The 22,373-nt window shown below is 42.8% G+C and overlaps 1 protein-coding gene across 1 annotated transcript; it reads left to right on the forward strand.

The window, feature by feature from the left end:
• The first annotated feature begins 8,963 nt into the window (after positions 1-8,963).
• OR2Z1 (olfactory receptor family 2 subfamily Z member 1) lies at positions 8,964-9,905 on the forward strand. Its single transcript, XM_045774267.2, has one exon. It carries the CDS (start codon positions 8,964-8,966, stop codon positions 9,903-9,905), a length of 942 nt encoding a protein of 313 aa, XP_045630223.2.
• Positions 9,906-22,373: the final 12,468 nt, after the last annotated feature.

Genomic DNA, 22,373 nt, shown 5'->3' on the forward strand with positions numbered 1-22,373 from the left:
GTTTTTTGTTTCTCCTATCATTAAAAAATTCTAACATCTTTTTGTTCTTTAAAGAAAAAATCTTTTTCTTGCTTCACAGATACTGTCTTTTTAGTTATACCTCTGAGTTCTAGTCAGTTATAGCTCTAAAGTTACTAAGAGTTTCTTTTTTGATTTCTGCTTCCCTCAGTCTGTCTCCTCCGAAGTGCTTTCATTTTCAGTACGACTGTTGTGGTCTCTGTCTCTTGTGTGAGATGCTGTTTGGTTAATTGGGTAAAAAGGTGATTAGAAGCTCTGTGGACATGAGCTAGTCTCGTTTATACTTTGGTTTTCTATTTAGAGTGATCTGGCTGGGCTGTTTCCTTGGGACTTCCTTAATGGTAGTTTTTGTTTTGTTTTATTTTGTTGTTGTTTATGCTTATCTTTTGTTTTGTTTTGTTTTTTTTTTTTTGGTCTGGTTGAGCCCCCAAAAAAGACTCTCTCACAGAAGCCAGTCCTTTGGATAACTACCCCGAATGTTGGATGAATGCTTTAACTCTTTCTCTCCAGAGGAAACCAGGATTTGGGTTTTGTGCCCCACTTGCTCTGTGCTGAGGTGGGTAAAGTTCTGTGGCCAGTGAGAGCATGCTTTCCAAATCATCACCTTTGTTCTCAGTGTCTCCCAATCTGGAACACTTTCCCATCAGTGCTCAGGCTCAGGCAAGACAGAAACCAGTCCCTCAGGCAGCCCCTCAAGACACTGGAACTTTGGATTATAGTCCAGTCCTTTCCTTCCCTTCTCTGGGACAAGCCAGGAGCTGGGGACTTTCTCCTGATTGTGTGGCGCTGTCGTATGGGAGACATTATGGGGAGAAGGTGCCATGTACTTTCCTATTGGCTTTGATGCAGCTGGTCTCATGCTCGATTGGGGTGCAGGAGCCCCTCACCTAGTCTCTGGATTTTTCACGAAGGGAATCAATCCATATGCTGTTGAATCAGTGTGTCCATGTGGGAAAGGAAGTCCGGGGCTTCCCATTGTGGCTAATCTTCTCTGGGCCGGTCATATTGGATTAGAGCCCGCCCTAATGACCTCATTTCAACTTAATTCCTCCTTTAAAGTCCCTATCTCTAATGACAATCATGTTCTGAGGTCCTGGGGGGTTAGAATTTCAGTATATGAAGTTTAAGGGGATATGATTCAGCCTCTAACCATGCTACAACATGGATGGACCTCCAAAACGTTATGCTAAGTAAAAGAATTCAGACACAAAAGGTCACATATTATATGATTCTATTGATATGAAATAGGTAAAATTTGTGGGTACAGACAGCAGATTGGTGGTTGCCAGAGTCTGGGGTGATGGGAGTGACTGCTTCATGAGCATGGAGTCTCCTTGGGAGGAGAAAACGTTTGGGAACTAGATCGAGGTGACGGGTCCATGACACTGTGAATATACTAAATTCCACCAAATTGTACACTTCAAAATGGTTAACTTTATGTTTATGTAAATTTCATCTCAATGAAAAGGTGTGTGTGTGTGTGTGTGTGTGTATGTGTGTGTGTTTATGTGCATATAAAGAGATAAAGCAATGTGGCTGAAGAATAACAATTGGTGAAGGCTATACGGATGTTCCTTCCACTTTTCTGTAGGTTCGAAATTTTTTGAGTACAAAGTTAGAAAAACTGAGAAAAGACTTGCCGTTTTATTATTAGTTCTATTGATTTCCATAATTTTAGCCTTTTGTCCTCCAAAGACAAAAGGTGATGATGGCTTGTCAGCAAAAATGGCAAAATAAGTGAATTCAAAAAACAACTAAAAGTGAGTTGATTCAAGAAAACTACAGGTGTATTCTGCAGACTATCAGACCACCTGGTTAAACTTTTCCCAGCAGAATGCAAAGTCTCTTGGTGTTAATGCCCAAACTTCGTAAAATGTATGTATCTCTCAGTATAATGTTTTTTGGCTCATGGTTACACAGGGGAAGTTTATATTCACATCAAGTGAAATACAAGATTTTAAAGAAAACAACATATAGAGGAAGTGTGACAACTGATAACCAAGGAGAGTGTGCATCTCACGTATTGCCAATGCTAAGAGAGGTTGTCATAACATCTTACTCAATGTGAGTCATTCTCTGCTGTTGAGTGCTTGTATTCAACTTGCTTCCCCAGCGCTTTCTACATTTTGGCAAAAGCAAAGGTCAGTGTTCTACAGTGAGTCTTCAAAGAGTGGAGGGAGTGAAGGAAATCTTGGAAAAGGAAGCGGTAGAGAAATATGACTTCATATCAAACAACTGTAAACAAATATGTTCATTTTGCAATCAAAAGGAAGCAATGTTTTAAGTATTTCAGATCCTAAGAGTTTGTTACTGATACATAAGCTTTTTACTGGTTTTAGCTATAGCTCAGGAAATTGGTTGAAAGTTTGGGGTTGATGTAAAATATAACCTTTCCCATCTAAAATAATGGAAAATAGTTGACAGTTTTATGTTCATCTCATTTTCAGGAATGGATAACTAATGCTAAACAGGAGATACCTGTTAAAATAAGATGGTGCACGGGGATGGCAAAAAATAAGAAGGTGGTATGCAAAGGATTAATATTTGAGGCACATGTCCAAAGTGATAACAATTTCTTTGCCATCTTTTTCTCTTCCCCTGTTCTTTAGAACAATGTGGCTTAGCCGTAAATAACTTTAAGCATGGCTTCTTCCATCCATCCATCCATCCATCCATCCATCCATCCATCCATCCATTCTTGAGGCAGTTCAACATGTTGGGTGTTGAGGATTCAAGACCCACTCTCCACTACTCCATATCTTGATTTCTTTTTCCCAACTCCTCTACTCTCCAGCCCTTCCTGTTCAATAAACATCCATGTGTCCATGTGCTTTGGGTACCAGTGATACAGAAATGAATAATAGCAGGAGCATTGCTGTCAAGGAACTCATGGCCTATAGGCAGTGTTACTCAAAGTGTAGTCCATGAACTAGTATGCTCTTGAGGAGAAAAATACCTTGAAACAGACTATAAATTAACATTATCACTAAGCTTTAGTTCAACTGACATTTCTTCCAGAGCAAGACTTTCTCAATTAATGAAGCAGTGTGTTGAATAATTTTCCGGCACAAGCTTCTTATCTCCATGCAGACTGTCACAGCTGCTTTGAGTACTGGTCTAGAATCTGCTTGGAAAGATGTCATGGTGAATGTCAAATCCAATTTGTAAGGTCCAGCTGTATGGTGTGCTGAGTCGAGAAGCTCCACCCAGGCTCAGAGGTAGAAAACCATGAGACCAATCACTAATGTCTGCCATGGGCTTGGGAGTAGAGCGTGGTGGCATGGCACAAGGAATTTGCTGGTAGTTGCCTACTATATATCAAGTCCTTAACATATGTCACTATTTCTGTTTCCATGCTGGTTCCACCTTGTTGCCACCTGTCTGACTCAGCTTTAGTTTCAGCAACACTCTGGGAGGCTTGCCTGTGACTTCCTGCAGTGGGCATCCCTGCTTGGGGTAGCCTGGCTCTCTGGTCTCTGCCCTTTCCCCTGGCTCTGGCTGTGATGCATAATATACTCACAGGCGCTAGACCATCTACCTTTGGACCATTGCATCTCCCAAGTTTTGGAAGACTCCCTAAAGAATGGAGTCTAGAGGATCACAACCCAGGGAGCTACCTCCTAGATGCTTTACTACCATTCCTGCCTCATTATTTAACTCAGAAGAAATCACCTGGACATTTTTTTTTGAGCAAGGTACCCATTTGCAGCAATGGATTCTCTCATCTCCTCCTCCTAATTACATCCAACAGAAAGTCTTGGACATCTGTCACATTCATTTATCCACATTAGTGCTGCCTATCATTCCTGTGGTTGGTAGATGAGTAAATGTTTTTCCACAACCTCCAGGGACAAAATATCAGGGGCTCTAGGCTCCCACTGCAACTAATTTTCTCCCTCGCAGAAAGGGAGACGCAGAGGGGTTTCTTGTGCAACAGGTCTCCCTGGAGCCCCCATCCCCAGATGATGACATCTATCCCTGCGTAGACAGAGGCAGCATTGGTTAAACCCTTGATGCTGGAATTCAGGGAGGTTTTATCAGGGACTATCCTAGAATGAGGGGTGTTGAGAAAGTTCCTTCACTCTACCTGAAGACCCTGGTGAGTGGGGGCAAGAACTTGGAACCCAGGCTTGTGGGGATATTGGGGATGCAGGCATGATTGAGAGATTAGACATTAGTGGCAGGATGCAGCTGAAGAACTGCTGACATCTTCCCCCTGGACAAGCTGGGTTGACAGGTACTGAATGGAAGGATGAATTCTTGTCTACTTCTTTTGACATTTGCCCACCTCCAGGCAGTTGTCTTATTTTACTGAATGCTTATTCTTTCCTTGTCTGTCTTCACTGCTGTAACCCAAGATGACCAGGCCTCTAGACAGCAGAAGGTCATCCATGTTGAAGGTCATGTCTTGTTGACCTTCCAAAAAAGCATTTGGAAGCAGCCACGCATGGGCACTAGACCTTGGTCATGGGGCTGGTATCAGAACAACCCATCTGGCAGGGGTTGGGGACACCTTCAGCTTCCCTCCCGAGGACTGGCCATCCACAGCCGTGATCCCCCAGAGAAGTTCTCAGTTCTCACCTCCTGGACACAGGAGTTGAGCACTGACTACAAGAAAGAGGTAGCATCCAGGGATGTGCTGTTTCCAAATCTTAGTCTGTCCTCTCAGTAGCTGTGTGAGTTTAGGTAAGTCACATACCCTTCCTCAGCCCATTGTCAATAACATTAGTTCCAACCAAAATATTGCTTCCCTTACAGAATGTATTCACTCAGTAACTATTTATTGTGCAAGCTGTGCTGTGGATCCTTGAGCTGGTGTGATTGGAGGTGAAGATTAAATAAACAACATAGATCATAAATGGCTGTCCTGCAAACTGTCATTTGATTAGCTAGGTAACAGGGGGCCAGATCATGCCTGGTCATGGTGGAGAAATAGGAAAGTTGTATGGGCAACAGGAAGTGAATAATGCCAGTGTCTTTTCCCTGGTCACTTGACATCAACAAAGGGACCCCCAGACCCAAGTTTGGCATTACTGAGGACAATGGGAAAGGAAGTGGTAAACTCGCCATGTTGGAAACTTGCTAAAGGGGCTTCTCTTCAGCCCAGAAGAAAAGTACTGATTTAGGAGTCACAGATGATTCAGTCCAGGTTTGAGTGAGTCGTGGCTAGCTCTGCCTGGCTCTGCCTGTCTGACTTGCAGGGCAGATGCTGGGGAGGTTGGATGGATGGCAGTCTTTTTTCAAAAGAGGTCTTGATGGGGAACAGTTTGTCAAAACCTGAGAACACAAGGGGATCACAACTAGAATCTCCAGCCTCTGAGGAACTGCTGGCTAGAGATCCCCCAAACCCAGGCATTTGCATAATAGGGGGAACACATGGGCACCCCAGAAGGAAAGGCAAAGTTGAGGGCACATAGGGCTGATATATGAACATGTGCAACAAATCCTGAAATGTCTATTACAGTGTTTGGGGGGAGTGTGTGGAATGACAAGGGAAAAACAGGGGCTTTGGAATCAGATCCCTATTTTGTTCAAATTTTGGCTGTTAACTTCTCTGCTGGTCATGCTGGGCAAGTCACTACACTTCTCTGAACCTGTCTATGTCTTCTCATCCAAAAAATACAGATAAATAATGCCTACCCACAGATTTTTTTATTGTGATAAAATATACAGAATGAGATTTACAATTTTAACCACTTTTAAGGGTACCGTTCATGGCATTAAGTATATTCCCATTGTTGTGCAACTATCTTCACCTCCGTCTCCAGGACTGGAAGGTTGCATTGTTAAGCATGTGAAACACTTAGCCAGATAGTCTTCTACACAGTCAGTACTCCGTTGGTGTCAGCTTCTTCAGGGTGAGGCTGTGTGAGTGGACAGAGAAAGACCAGGTTCATTTGGACACTTAAATAGCTCTTGACAGGGCCTAGGGTAAAAGCTATTTCACTGGTGGGGATACTTGGTGTTTGGGGGGATTGATTATCTATAAGATGGCAGGAAATTGCAATAATTATTTTTTTTTCCTGTATGGAGACATGGGAATAGTAAGATACTCCCAGGATTTATGGTGGGTCTGAGCTCAATCCAATTTAAGAATAATCATCTGGGAGAGGAATTGAGTAAAGCTGGTGCAGGTTACGATTGTCCTGTCTCCAAGCCAGAGGTTCTCAGCTGGGGGTGATTCTGCCTCATTAGGCACATCTGGCCACACGTGGAGCCAGTTTTGGTTTCCATGATGAGGGGTGGTGGTTGCAGGGTGTTCCTGGCATCTAGTGGGTTGAAGCCAGAGATGTTGCTAAAATTCATACAATGCAAAGGACAGTTTCCCATGACAAAAAATTATCTGTCCCCAAATAATGCCACAGTGGAAAAACCCTGCTGTAAGGCAATGCGGCTGGGGATGAATAGAGTTTTAAAGACTCTGCTAAGGGATCTTAGAGGCCAGAAAAAGGGCAGATGGGTTTCTACATAGTAGGGACGAGGGCATCACAGAGCAGCACTAAAGAGGATGACAGAGCTGGACAGGGTCAGGCTTGACCATGGAAGGGGCCACAATGTTGAATAACAATAACAACAACAACAACAACAACAACGAACCCTGACAAGAATGTTTTATGTGCCTGGCACTGTGTTAATCACCCAACAGCCAGAAATCTCTAATGTTTTTCCTATCTAGAGAATTAGTAATAATTCTATAACAATTATACAATTTATAGATGTTGTGCATAATTAATTATATAATTAAAAGAATTATATTTATTATATATAATAATTCACAATTTATTGAGCACTTGCTACATGTCAGCTCTTAACATACATCCTTTAAACAAATTATTTATTTATCTGAGAGAGAGAGAGCGAGTGTGAGCGGGAAGAAGGGCAGAGGAGGAGGGAGAGGGACTCCATGCTGAGTGCGGAGCCCAATGCCAGGCTCCATCCCAGGACCCTGAGATCATGACCTGAGCTGAAACCAAGAGCAGGACACTCAGCCGACTGAGCCATCCAGGCACCCCAACATTCATCCTTTTATATAATCTTCACAACTATGGCTTGACACATATTTCTGCCACCCATTTTATGGATGAAGAAACTGAGGTTAAGTAGCTACACAAGGTCATGCTGCTACAAAGTAGTTGAGCTGGGATCCAAACTCATTTTAATCGGACCCCTGGGTACACTCTCCTAATCACAAATTGTATGTGCTCTATTTCTTTGGCCTGGAACAACTTTCCTTCTGGCTGCCTGTAAAACTCCTACCTGATCTTCAAAACCCAGCTCCAATGGCTCCTCCTCTCTGAAGCCTTCTCTGACCCCACCGCACAATGCTGTGTCTCTATTATATTGCTGATTAGATTATTCTGAAATGATTTGATCAATGCTGCTTTCCCTCTCAAACTCTAACTTCCTTCTAACCACAGGACTATTATCTTACTTCCTAATACCATTGACTGACTACAGAAAATGCTGCCAATGAGGCAGCCATTTCATTTTTGGTTGGAGTTCACTGTTAGAAAGTTCTTTGTTTGGGTGAACAACCCAGCTGGCCCTACTAACGTTCACTTCCCAGTAGCATGAGGCAGTTGGTTATAGTGCATCCCTCTCACAGATGCTCTTCAGATACTGAAGACATGTGTCATCTGTCCCCAGAGGCTTCTCTGACTATGCCCTGTGCTGTCCCCAGCCATTTCCTACAGAACATCCTATTCACTTCCCTCACTGTACGTTCCCTCTGTCACAAAGATCTTGTCCATTTGTCTCCTAATTTGCGGTACAGGGAGTGGGCACCTTGCCTAGGGTGATTCACCTCTGAATGTCTTATGGCCAGCCCAGCTTGTGACTAATTTTATTGAATGTATGGGTGGATGGTGGGTTGGGAGCTAGGATGTGATAGGAAAATCAGGATGGTGGATAATTAAACAGCCTTGAAGGCCTTCTGAGTGAAGATGGCAGTCTTAGGAGAAAGAGCTCCAGAGAGGCCCTCAGTAGAATCCACTTGCCCTTAAATGAACAGTCTTGTTGCTTCTCTAACTACCTGCAGCTGGGAACAGACATTCTTTTGGTCTTGCATTGTCCACAGTTGGGGTTGTGGATGGTGCATGGTATTCCAGGAAAAGCTGGATTTGCCTGGGGGCTTGGAGGTTGCCAAGAGAATTAAGTATTCCCAAATTTAAGTGTGTAGCTCCCTCTGGCCCACAGTCATCTTTCTTGGCCACCTCATTCACCCAGGGAATATTTATTAGAGATAATCTTCTAGGCCTGGTACCTTACTTGAAACTGAGTCTGACTGTTCACAGGCCACTACTCTTCATCCAATGCAACAAAGTCACCAGTAATTGCTGAGCTCACTGACAACTGTCCTCCCCCGCCCAAGCCCAGATCATTTCATCCCCAACCTGCTGTCACCCATAGCCACCCCCTATGGCTCACACTAGATTCATACCCTCAATGTGACCCAGTGCAGACTCATCATTGGTTTCTCTTTCCTCCAGATTCTCATCCAGGCACTTGGACCGAAGCCCTTCTCTGTTTTCTTCCTTGATTTATTGCTTCAGCTCCACCATCCTCTCTTTTACTTCCCCACCTTTTTGGACTCTCACCTCTGCTTTGGACCCAGGACCATTAGAAAGAGAGGTATTGAAATATTCTATTGGAGCTAAGTTATTGTCTTTGACTGGAACTTCAATGTCTGGACCTCACGAGTCAGTGGGTAGCTCTTCACTAGGGTGTGGCCAAGTATCTTGTTCCGAGATGCAAGCTGCTGCTCTCCCATCCCGTGCCTGTGACAGACATCACTAATTGATCATGGCATTTCCAATTGCTGATTCTAGCTGTGACCTCATAATACTTCTCCAGGCAGCCACTATCAAGTGATGGCAATTGGCATGTGGGTCAAAACTCACTTGCAATTGGTCTTTCTCCTGCAGCAAAAATACATTGTGTAAAACATGGGGGATGTGAATCAATCAGTGACCTCTGACTTCATTCTGGTGAGCCTCTTCAGTCACTCAGGGTCACGTCAGCTGCTCTTCTCCCTGGTGACTGCCATGTTTACCATGGGCCTCCTGGGCAACACCATTCTGCTCTTCCTGATCCGCATGGACTCCAGGCTCCACACACCCATGTACTTTCTGCTCAGCCAGCTCTCTCTGTTTGATGTTGGCTTCCCCCTGGTCACCATCCCCAAGATGGCGTCCCACTTTCTGCAGGGAGAAGATTCCATCTCCTTCGGGGGTTGTGCAGCTCAAATATTCTTCCTGACTCTGATGGGCGTGGCTGAGGGCATTCTGTTGGCCCTCATGTCCTATGACCGCTATGTTGCTGTGTGTCACCCTCTGCAGTATCCTGTGCTCATGAGGCGCCAGGTGTGCCTGCTCATGGTGGGCTCCTCCTGGCTGGCAGGTGTGCTCAACGCCTCCATCCAGACCTCCATTACTCTGCACTTCCCCTACTGTGCCTCCCGCATCGTGGACCACTTCTTCTGCGAGGTGCCAGCCCTACTGAAGCTCTCCTGTGCAGACACTTCTGCGTATGAGTTGGCGCTGTCCACCTCGGGGGTGCTGATCCTTGTGCTTCCCCTTTTCCTCATTGCCGCCTCCTACGGCCACGTGTTGGGGGCTGTTATACGCATGCGCTCAGAGGAGGCCCGAAACAAGGCCTTCACCACCTGTTCCTCACACATCACAGTAGTGGGGCTCTTTTATGGCGCAGCTGTGTTCATGTACATGGTGCCGGGTGCCTACCACAGCCCACCCCAGGACAACGTGGTCTCCCTATTCTACAGCCTTGTCACCCCTACACTCAACCCCCTTATCTACAGTCTGAGGAACCGGGAGGTGCGGATGGCTTTGGTCAAAGTGCTCAGCAGAGCTGAGCTCAGGCCAAAGTAATGACCACACAGGGGGTTGCTGGCATGATCCTAGTAGTTCTTCATTCTCTCCATTTCCCCAAAGCACCAATTTGTGGTGCAGCTATTAAGGCCTTATATTCAAGGCGAAGTGTCTGTCCAGCCTCTTCAGATCCCATGACTAGTTGGGTTAGTGTTTTCTCCCATGGACTTATGGAGAGCAAGGCTAGCAGTCCTAGTCACTTTTAGTATATTCTTTCCTGATTCTTTTTTTTTTTTAAAGATTTTATTTATTTATTTGACAGACAGCCAGCGAGAGAGAGAACACAAGCAGGGGGAGTGGGAGAGGAAGAAGCAGGCTCCCAGCGGGGAAGCCCGATGTGGGACTCGATCCCAGAACGCCAGGATCACGCCCTGAGCCGAAGGCAGATGCTTAACGACTGTGCCACCCAGGCGCCCCACTTTCCCGATTCTTTAGTACTATTTACGTGAATGGAAGGCCCTGCTTTGTAAAGTTGGGATCTCCCTGTTGAATTGATAATTATACCAGTAATAATCAGCACCTGTTGACCATTTTACCTGCTAAGTGAACATTATTTTGTCCTCTCCATGGCTTTCAAGATGTAGGGACTATCATGATGTTTATGTATAAGAAATAAACAAGACTCAAAAAGGAAAATAACTTACAAATGGTCACACTTCCAGAGAGTGGTAGAGCTGGGACTTGAACCCATGGTGCTCTGAGGCCAAAGACAGCCCCCAAACCATTGCGCTGTGTGACTACTCAGGAGTGATCTCCTCATTGTTGTAGGTTTAGTTTGTGTGTGTTTGTGTGTGTGTGTGTGTGTGTGTGTGTGTGTGTCTGTGCATCTGTGTTGGGATAGTGGTTGAGCCAGACAATATCTGGAAAACCACCAGATTCTTGAAAATATGAGTTACTGCTTTAAATGGTAATGGAGGTAAAATTTAACAGTATTTATAAAATATTTGTTAACTTTGAGTTTTATTAAGATGCTCACTGTTTGACTTACTTGACTTAGCATAATCCCCTCCAGTTCCATCTATGTTGATGCAAATGGTGGGTATTCATCCTTTCTGATGGTTGAGTAATATTCCATTGTATATATGAACCACATCTTCTTCTTCTTCTTCTTTTTTTTTTTACTTTTGATGGATACACCTTTTTTTTTAATGATTTTTTATTATATTATGTTAGTCACCATACAGTACATCCCCAGTTTCTGATGTAAAGCTCGATGATTCATTAGTTGCGTATAACACCCAGTGAACCACATCTTCTTTATCCATTTGTCTGTTGAAGGACATCTCAGCTCCTTCCACAGATTGGCTATTGTGGACATTGCTGCTAAGAATATTGGGGTGCATGTGCCCCTTGTTTTCACTCCATCTGTATCTTTGGGGTAAATACCCAGCAGTGCAATTGCTGGGTCATAAGGTAGCTCTATTTTTAACTTTTTGGGGAACCTCATACTGTTTTCTGAAGTGGCTGTGCAACTTGCATTCCCACTAATAGTGTAAGAGGGTTCCCCTTCCTCCATATCCTCTCCAACATTTGTTGGTTCCTGCAAGACAATTAGCATATGATTTCACTTATGTGTGGAACATAAGGAATAGCATGGAGAATATTAGGAGAAGGAAGGGAAAAATGAAGAGGGGAGTCGGGGGGGGGATGAACCATGAAAGACTATGGACTCCGGGAAACAGACTGAGGGTTTCAGAGCGGAGGGGCGGTGGGGGTGATGGGATGGGCTAGCCTGGTGTTGGGTATTAAGGAGGGCACATATTGCAATGAGCATTGGGTGTTATGTGCAAATAATGAATCATGGAACACTACATCAAAAACAAATGAAGTACTGTATGGTGACTAACATAACATAATAAAAAAACAGCTTAATACAAATATAAGTTTTTTCAGAAATCTCTCAAAAGAGAAGATGCTCACTGTTGACCAGGGTCTGGCTATTTTATTAATAAGCACTTAATATTTTGGGAGAGTGGTGTTTATCTTAATTTCCAATTGGATAAATATCCAGCTATGAGGCAAGATTCAACTTAAAAAAATCTTCTAACAGCTTTATTGAGATAAAATTGACATTCAACAAACTGTACATATTTAAAGTATAAAATTTGATGAGTTTTGATTTATGTATATGTCTGTACAACAATGACTGCTATTCAGACAGTGAAAGTACACATCACTCCCAAAAGTTTCCTCATGCTTGTTCGCCCCTCCTTCATCCCATCCTCTCCAAGGAGTCACTTATCCACTTTCTGTTACCATAGATTAGTTTGCATTTTCTAGAGTTTTATACAAATGGGATTGCAGAGTATATACTTTGTTTTTGTGCAGCTTTTTTCACTCAGCATTATTGTTTTGAGATTCATTCTTGTTGCAGGTACTTAGAGCTTATTCTCTTTCATCAAATAGTATTCTACTGTATGGATGCATCATGCCAGCTCTTAAACATACTTTCTCTTTTACTGATACAGCTTTTAAAGCTTTCTTTTGACTAGTATTAGTATGGCATATTTTGTTCCATAATTTTACCTCTTTATGTCTTTCTAAAGTACATTTATTGTGGGAAGTAGCATATAACTGGGTCTTGCTTTTTATCCAATCTGACAATCTGATTTTTTATTCAACTAAAATTCACATAATATAGAATTAGCCACTTCAAATTGTATAATTCAGTGGTGTTTAATACCCTCACAACATTGCAAAACCATGACCTTTATCTATTTCCAAAACATTTTCATCATCTCAAAAGGGGACTCCATACCCATTAAGTAGTTACTCCCCATTTTCCATTTCCCCTATACTCTGGCAAGCACTAATCTCCTTTCTGTCTCTATGCATTTACCTATTTCAAATATTTCATATAAATGAAATCATACAGTATGTAACCTTTTGTGTCTAACTTCTTTTACTTGGTAGAATGTTTTCGAGATTCATCCATGTTGTAGCGTGTATCAGCACTTTATTTTTATGGCTGAATAATATTCCACTGAATGGATATACCATATTTGGTTTATCCTTCCACCCAATGATAGATATTTGGGCTGTTTCCACCTTTTGGCTAGTGAGAATAGTGCTGCTATGAACATTCACATACATGCTATTGTTTAAATATCTGTTTTTAATTCTTTTTGGGAGATACTTAGGAGCTGAATTGCTGGGTTATATGATAATTTTGTATTTAGCTTTTTGATGAACCACCAAACTATTTTTCAGAGTGGTTGCACCATTGTCCATTCCCACAAGGATTCCAATTTATTAACATCCTAGCCAACACTTATTTTCCATTTTTAAAATTATAGCCATCCTAGTGGATATGAAATGTATCTCATTGTGGTTTAAGTTTGCATTTCCTTAATGACTAATGATGCTGAATATTTTTTCAGGTGCTCTCTCTCTCTCTCTCTCTCTCTCTCACACACACACACACCCCTTCTTTGAAGAAATGTCTGTTCAAATCTCTTGCCCATTTTTAAATTGGATTGTTTGATTTTTGTGGTTGAGTTGTAAGAGTTCTTTATATACTCTGATACTAGACCCTTATCAAATATATGCTTTACAAATATTTTCTTCCATTTTATAGGTTGTCTTTTCACACTCTTGATAGTATCCTTTGCATAAAGATGTTCAATTTTTTAAAAAAGATTTTACTTATTTGAGAGAGAGAGAATGTGAACAGGAGCAGTGAGCAGGGAGGCAAAGGGAGAAGCAGACTCCCTGGGGCTTGATCCCACAATCCTGAGATCATGACCTGAACCAAAGGCAGCCACTTAGCTGAGGCAATCAGGTGCCCCCAAAATTTTCATTTTTGACGAAGTCTTATTTATCTCTTTGTTGTTGTTGTTGTTTGTGCTTTTGTGGTCATATCTAAGATGTAAGTAATATTTGTATAAGGTGCCAAGTGGGGGGGTCTAACTTCATCCTTTTAAGTGTAGATATACAGTTATATTTGCACCTCTTGGTTTTTTTTGGCTTTATTTAGATATAATTGACTTACAACATGTGTAAGTTTAAGGTATATAGTGTGTTGATTTGATATAAATATACACTGCAAAATGATTACCAAAATAGGGTTAGTGAACAACTCCATCGTCTCACATAATTATCTTTTAAAATGCATGGTGAAAACATTAAAGATTTACTCTCTTAACAACTTCAAAGTATATAATACAATATTGTAACTGTAGTCTCCATGCTGTACATCAGATTCCTAGAAATTATTCATCATTCCCAAAGTTTTTACCCTTTGGCCAAGATCTTATTTCCCCACCCTCAGCCTCTGGGAACCACTATCCCATTCTCTGTTTCTATGAAATCGACTTTAAAAACAAGATTTCACATATAAGTGATATTTTTCAGTATTTATCTTTCTCTGTCTGGCTTATTTCACTTAGCAAAATTCCATCCAGTTTCATCCATGTTGTCACAAATGGCAGGATTACATTCTTTTTTATGGCTAAATAATATTCCATTATATATATATATATATATCACATCTTCCCTATGCACTCATCCATAGAAAGACATTTAGATTGTTTCCATACCTTGGTTATTGTGAATAATGCTGCGATGAACAGAATAACTTTTCAAAACATTGATTTCAATTCTGTTAAGGCCTAGTTAATGATTTTGGGGCAGATAGAATTTAATTTCTTATTGATTACATGACCAGACACTGGACAAAGTTTGACTTTATTAAGCACCAGAGACCATACACCTACTTCCTTGAAATTCTGCTTATCCAAAGGACAGACTTCACCTTGGATTCTGTATGTGCCCAAACAAGTATGTACAGACATAAGAAGCATGGCCATCCTCCAGAATGGCCAGTAGTCCCTGCAGGTCTTCTCTTTCTGCACTTTATTCTAGACTTTAAAAACCCAACCACTTCATTTTCCCTTTGACTTAAATCAGCCAGTTCCATAGGAAACTTATTTTGTTCAGGTCTCTTCAGTGGTGGGGCTGCAAAGATGAGCCAGATACAGTCATTACCCTCACCAATACCACTGTCGAGAAAGAGCACTAAAGCATTTCCTTCTTCCTTTATCCTTTTTAGGTGAAGCAGGTCCATGAAGATGGGCTTTATGATTTGATCAAAGAAGATGCAACCCCTTTCTGTTATTCCGGACACAAGACTGTGTCTTTTAGGATGGATTCCCCCTGCCCCAAAACCCTGTGGAGGGAAATTGCCATTTCCTCTTTGCCTCTGTCTCTCTGATCCCATTTCCTCAAAGATACAGTGGCCCATCCTTTTTTCCTGTACTTTAGCACCAGCCCCCGAAACACGTCTGGAAAATTAGCACCCAGGTTGAAAGACTATAGATCCTAAATCCCACTTTCTGCTAAGACCCTCACCAATATTGTGATTCAATGGTAACTCCCAAGGTCACCCTTTTCCCTGAGGCCCATTCTCAGCCTGTCCTTGGCTTATTAGAGAGTGCCAGTGGGATTTTCTGGCCCTCTCAGGCTGGAATGAAATATTTTAGAATGTTCTCTGTATTAAGTGTCAGAGACAAGAGATTTTAGTAGAATTAAACTTGGGTGTGTACATGTGATAACTTTCATTATCTGGGTGTTTTATTTTTCAGTTACATGTAAAATAATGACATTTGGATACACCATGAAAATGATTAACTTGAGGAAATATATAACTTTTTAAAATGGAAGTTTTTCATAGTGTGAAGACTTAGAAAATGGCATACGTAAAAGCATGGAATAAAGAGTTAAATGGCTTATTTCAAATTCTAGCTCCACCACTTCCTAGATGTGGGAATTAAGGTCAACTATGTACTTTGTTTTTGTTTTTTAATGTTTTTATTTATTTATTCGACAGAGATAGAGACAGCCAGCGAGAGAGGGAACACAAGCAGGGGGAGTGGGAGAGGAAGAAGCAGGCTCATAGCAGAAGAGCCTGATGTGGGGCTCGATCCCATAACGCTGGGATCACGCCCTGAGCCGAAGGCAGACGCTTAACCGCTGTGCCACCCAGGCGCCCCAACTATGTACTTTGTTTTTGACTCAATTCTCCCTCTGTCAATTGGTGATATTAAGAATAGATGGAGTATAAGATTATTTAGGGTATTAAAGGAGTTGATATTTGAAAATGGTTGGAACACATGGCATATCACAAGGTCTATCTATATCCATACATCACAAATAAATTTGAATATATTCTCCCTACATTGTAAGCTGTGACTAGCACTCTGCATGGAGCACACATGTAGCAAGACTCCATAACAGTGAGTAAATGGATGGACTACACTGTTGTATGCATTGCAAATATTCTAATCTACACTAACCGTGCATCTTGGAGATGAGGAAACAGGTTAAGCCAACTTATTAAGATTTATAGAAGACTTTGCAGTGGTTTGAGGCCAAGGTTTAGAATTTCTAGGATCTTCTGTGGGAGGGAGGGATGGCATTCTTGACGTGGGAGTGGAAATAGTTGTCAGGGTCAGCTGAGCCTTTTCCAGAGCAAGGGGAGGAGCTCTGGGCTGAAGACAGAACCCTGCATGAGCTCAAGTCTTGGAAGACAAGACAAGGAGATACTGCCAAGAGGCTCAGATGCAACAGGCAGAGGAGAGGGGGAGACACTTGGGTGTTCATTTCACTAACTAGTTCTCCTGTTTGGAAGATCCTAGGCTTTAGAAATTCAACCTTTATTTTCGGAAAGTGACATGTGCATAATACTTTAAAATACAATTATTCTACAAAGCTTCTACAAGAAGTAGAATCCCTTGTCCTATCTCTTTTTATTTCCCGTGGGCTCATTCTTAAGAGATTGTCAGATTTTTGAGCAAGGGTACAAAGGTACCAGTGCAACTCTCACATACCTAATTATTCACAGCGAACAAACTCCCAAGTAAAGTGTATCCCCTTGTCCTACCTTACAAATGTATCTTCATCATGTCTTTGAAGATTGGGTTTGGATTTAGGATTCTAGATTCAATAGCAACTATCCCAGAATGTATTGACACAGGGAAACTTGACCTGCAGTAGCCCCTTCTCTTCCTACCCCTGTCTCCATCCTGTATCACAGGAGGCCATGAGCACATGCAGGTGGATGTCCCAGGCCGCATGTCCAAGTTCTGTTCAAACCCTTATTAAGAGACAACCCTGGAAACTCCTTGGACCCAAGTGTGCAAACAGCATTGGCATTGAAGGTGGGCACTCACAGCGGTTGAGTTTTGGAAAAGATGTTCCTGGGGCCTCACAGAGGGAGAAGAGTGCAGGAGCAGAGTGAGGTCTTGGGGGAATCCTCCATGTGTTGTCACATGGGGCAGAACCAGTGGATTTGTTAGCAAGGTCCGCTGTGGTTGGCCCTGGTACTAAATAATAGGAGGGACCAGGAAGAGGGGAAGGGTTGAGGATAGCTCAATCAATGAGGTAGATGTAATCAGAATCAGCCTAAAGCCATTAGAATTCCTCCAGTGTGACCTGTTCCCTGACTCAACCCCCCTTCTCTAGGTGTTGTGTAACTGATATTCATTACCTGCTCTATCCTAGTCATTCATTTCATGAAATACTTATTTTTACTTGTTTCTTGTGCATTTTTACATTGTAAATAGAAATGGTGTCTTTACACAGAAAAATTATTTATAAAAAATATCACAGGGAATGTTATCCATCAGTATTGAACTCCTAAGAGAAGCAGAAGGAAATGCACAAGACATCTTGACAGACTTTCTGGCTTTAATTCTCACCAAATTGTTGAAATAATCTGGCGTCTGACTTCCTTTCCTGAGAGCAGCCATGAGGACTTCTTAGATTAGTAGCCTCTTGACATTTGAGAAATTCTGCTGGAAATTTGGGTTCATCTCAGGTCAATTTAGATTGGATTTGTGAATGTGCCTTTGTATTTGTGGAAGAAGTGTGTGCACGCGCGTGCATGAGAGAGAGAGAGAGAGAGAGAGAGAGAGAGAGAAAGAGAGATAGAACCCTGGTACATTTTTCATTTTGTGTGTGTATGTACACACACACTATCAGGGAGGGTGGACTACACTCCCCAGGGGCTGGTGGAGCTTCCTTTCCTTTGGGAAATCAACCTTGTCCACTCTTGTGGGCTTAGCTATCATTGGCTTCATTAGCCAAGCACAAGAGACATATAACAACTGTATTTCCAAATTTGGAGCAAACACATTTACAAAAACAAACACAAATCAACTGCAGTTTTAAACCATTTATTTAACTCAAGAAATCCAATGTTATCACTTGAGTTACAATCCACACTAAAGCAACGAGTAAGATATGTTATAACTTGTCTTTATTCAGAGTTTTGAAACCCAGTGTGTGTTCATAATTATAGTGTATTCAGTTCCAAAGTTAAATTTGATCAAATATACTTGATCCGTATGCAGACACAAAAGTTCTACTGTTGCAAGACTCACAGAGCTAAATTTCCCAAAGTAGATTTATAATCTTCCAAATAACTAAGTCAAATATTAGTATTTATAATAATTTTATCATAGTTAAACTTGGAATCAAATTTAAAATCCCATCCTCTTCAATGCCAAGTAGCATCCCCTGTGAAGGATGGGTCATCATTTAAATATCCATTCAATGTTGAAGGACACTGGAGTCACATCCAGCTTTTGGCCATTGTGAATACAGCTGCTGTAACCCTTGGCATTCAGTGCTTTTATGAACATACCTTTTCATTTCTCTCAAGTAAATAGCTCAGAGTGGGAAAGCTGGGGAGAGTGGTAAGTGTATATTTAATGTGGGAGTAATTACACATCCTCTCCCCTGAGTGGTTGTCCCATTTTGCAGCCCACAAGGAATGAGTTCCAGCTGCTTTATCCTTCTCAGTCCTCCTTAGGGTCACAATGTTCATTGCAACCACCCTAAGAGCTGGGTTCTGGTATCTCACAGTGGATTTTATCTGTATTGCCCTTGGGTGGAGCGATGTTGGACAGCTTTTCAACTGCTTTTCTTGGCGCAATGTCTGTTGAAGTCTTTCCCTTATTTTCCTTCTGGGTCTCCCCCTGCCCCCCACCCAAGAGCTATTAGGAGATTTTCTCTATTCTGTGTATTAGTCCTTTGTGATAAATGAGATTAGCGGTATTTTCTCCCCAAACTCTAGGTTGTCTCTTTCTTTTTTTTTTAATGATATTTTATTTTTTATTAAGTTTTTAATTCCAGCATAGCTAACATAGTGTTATATCAGTTTCAGGTGAATAAATAGTGATTCCTCCATTTTGTACATTATTCAGTGCTCATTGTGATAAACGTACTCTTTAATCCCCATCCCTCCCCCTCTGGTAACAATCAGTTCTTTATTGTTAAGTGTCCATTTCTTGGTTTCTCTTTTTTTTCCCTTTGCTCGTGTGTTTTGTTAAATTCCACATGAGTGAAATCATATGATATTTGTCTTTCTCTGACTAATTTTGCTCAGCATCATACTCTCTAGCTCACGCACCCCTATGTTTACTGCAGCATTATTTACAACAGATTATGGAAGCAGCCCAAGTGTCCACTGATACATGAATGGATAAAAGGATCACAATGGAATATTACTCAGCCATAAAAAATGAAACATTGCCATTTGCAGCAACATGGTTGGAGCTAGGTTGTCTCTTTCATCTCACAATGGCATCTGTTGTAGAGCGAAGGTTTGGGTGAGAGCCCCCAGCACCTCCATTTGTGGTGTTCCTAAGTGCAGGTGACGTGGGGTCATGTAGACAACCTTAGAAGAAGCAGGTGTCTACTGTTCCTGAATGGCGTGTGCCGATTCTTTGCAGCGGTGTGGGCGCTTGGGGACAATCGCCTTAGAAGAGTCGTCTCCAGGCCTGGGAGGGTGGTCTGTGATGGTTCACAGGGCAGGTTCTGGGCCCCGGACTCGGGGAGGGAGGCAGAGGTCTGAGAGCAGAGCTGGGCCAGGACCCCAGACTTCCCAGGGTGCATCCTCTGACTGGGCGCGGGCAGCTGACAGCAGCTGGAGAGAGGCTTGAGGACCTATGTACTGAGGCAAGAGGGGCCGATCCCCGGCACTGTCGGCTGAGGATGCCGTTGGGGGTTGAGGCTGATGGCCCCAGGGAGCCTCAGCTTCCTCATCTGCAAGGGGGATGGGCACGTGCTCTGCCCTCTGGGCTGAGACGGATCATTCTCCAATATTGATTCCCCACGTGCATTGGCCTGGGGGGACGGAGCCACCAGGCCTGGGCAGAGAACTAGTGACCCTCTGTGACCTCAGGGCAGGCGCAGGGACAACCAGCAGGACCCAGTTGCTGAGCGTGAGCTGCGCGGGGACTGCCCCTGGCGCCAGGACCGGGACCTCACCTCCCAGGAAGCTCGAAGTGATCACGTGCATGCTGGGACTCTGCAGCCCCTGGGGGAGAAAAGCTGAGTCCTCCGCCTCCAGGGGAGGCTCAAAGGGGAGGTGGGGGGTGGGGGAGCTGTCAACCCTGGGGGCGACCTCCTGCGCTCTGCAGTTATTGTGACAACCACCCGGAACGACAGCTCCTGGAAGTCCCTGGGGGCCTGGAGTTGGGCGCCAGTGTCCACCCATCACTCTGTAAGAACCCAGGGGCTTTCCTGCGTAGTCCCGGAGCAGCCGTCCATCACCCACCCGGTAGCTCGCTGTGCTGGGGCTGTTCCCGTGGGCGTGTGGCTCCACAGCACATTTGTGCGATCCATCCTTACTCTTTCTTCTCTGTAGGTATTTGTGAATTCTTATCGCCGGGTTGAGTTCCACTGGGGGCAGACGCCATAGCATATACCCATTCCCCACGGATGCACATTTCATTCCTTTCTAGCAAGGGGTGGTTTAGACTCCAGCCGTTGCGACCAGACTAGAACTTGTCTGTTGCGGCCCCAGGTTCACAGGGTTGGGGATGTTTGCCTACGGTTCTACCAGATGCTGGTTCTACCAATTTAGATTCTCACTGGCCGTGCGGGGATGATCTGACGGCTCCACGGCCTGGGCAGTGCGTGGGACCACTGCCTTCCTTTCGTTTCAGCTGATGTCTGCTTTATAGTGTCTCATTGAGACTTTTACCAGCATTTCCCTGAAACGGAAGAGGTTACACATTTTTTTACATGTTAACTAAGTATTTGTTTATCCTTTTTTATGGTGTGCCTACTCTAGAATTTTGAGCCATTTTTCTAATGGTTTTTCAGTTTTATTTTTTATTTGACAGAATTCTTTACATAATTTGGCTTGATGTATTTTGCCAGATGTGTGTAATGTCAGTTTCTTCCCTCACCCTGGTTGTCCACCCCCTCTGTCTTACTAGTGAATTTTATTTTATTTAAAGATTTTATTTATTTGAGAGAGAGAGCACAAGCAGAGGGGAGGGGCAAAGGGAGAGGGAAAAGCAGGCTCCCCACTGAGAAGGGAGCCCAAAGCGGGGCTCCATCCCAGGACCCTGGGATCATGACCTGAGCTGAAAGCAGATGTTTCACCGACTGAACCACCCAGGTGCCCCTCCTCTGCTATCGTTTTAAAGTTATATATTACATTTATGGTAGAACTGAAATTAAAAATTTAAGTAATTAAGAAGGGACTGATTTCAGCAAAAGGCTGTGTTACTAAGCCAGAAGACAGTCCAAGAGCAAATATCCTAACAAAACTATAGGGTGAACGCTATTAGTAAACTCAGGACAGAGTTAAGAAAAGTGTGATCAAAAGAAGAGCTGAGGTGAAATAAGTCAGTCAGAGAAAGACAGATACCATATGATTTCACTCATATGTGGAATTTAAGAAACAAAACAGATGAACATGGGGGAAAGGAAGGAAAAATAAAGTAAGGAACAGAGAGGGAGGCAAACCATAAGAGACTCTTAACTATAGGAAACAAACTGAGGGTTGCTGGAGGGGAGATGGGTGGGGGGATGGGGTAATTGGGTGATGGGCATTAAGGAGGGCGCTTGATGTATTGAGTGCTGGGTGTTGTATGCAACTGATGAACCACTAAATTCTACCTTTGAAACTCATACTACAGCATATGTTGATTAAATTGAATTTGAATACAAAATTAAAAAAAAGAGCTGAGAGATCAAGGGGAAGAATGATGTCAGAAGTGAAGATACACAGTCTGTTGCACAGGGATGAAAGACACCAACCCGCAGATGTAATTAAATCACCACCCCATAAGCAAAGTCGGTACAAGGGAGACAACAGGGAGATACACATTGTCTAAAAAAACAAAGTTAGGGTGACAGATTTTGGAGAACGCAGAGGCCAGATAAGTAAGAAAAAGGTTAACTGGGGTATTGAAACAAAAATTAAGTTTGATATCAACAGAGCACCATACTTGAAATGCTAGAAGAAATGTCATATCAAAACCCGAATTCTATACCCAGCAGCGACGTTGTCCACAATGAAGGTGTCGCAAGAACAATGGAAAATGAAAGATTTCATTGTTAGCAGACTTGATCTAGAAAACAAATACCGAGTGGGTTCTTCAATCCAAAGGAATAGACTTTCAGATTGAAAATCAGGGATGCAGGAAGGAATGAAGAGAAGGAAAGGAA

This window comes from Ursus americanus, chromosome 14 (assembly GCF_024610735.1).
Source record: "Ursus americanus isolate L20-20 chromosome 14, mUrsAme1.1.p, whole genome shotgun sequence".
Taxonomy (NCBI): Eukaryota; Metazoa; Chordata; class Mammalia; order Carnivora; family Ursidae; genus Ursus; species Ursus americanus.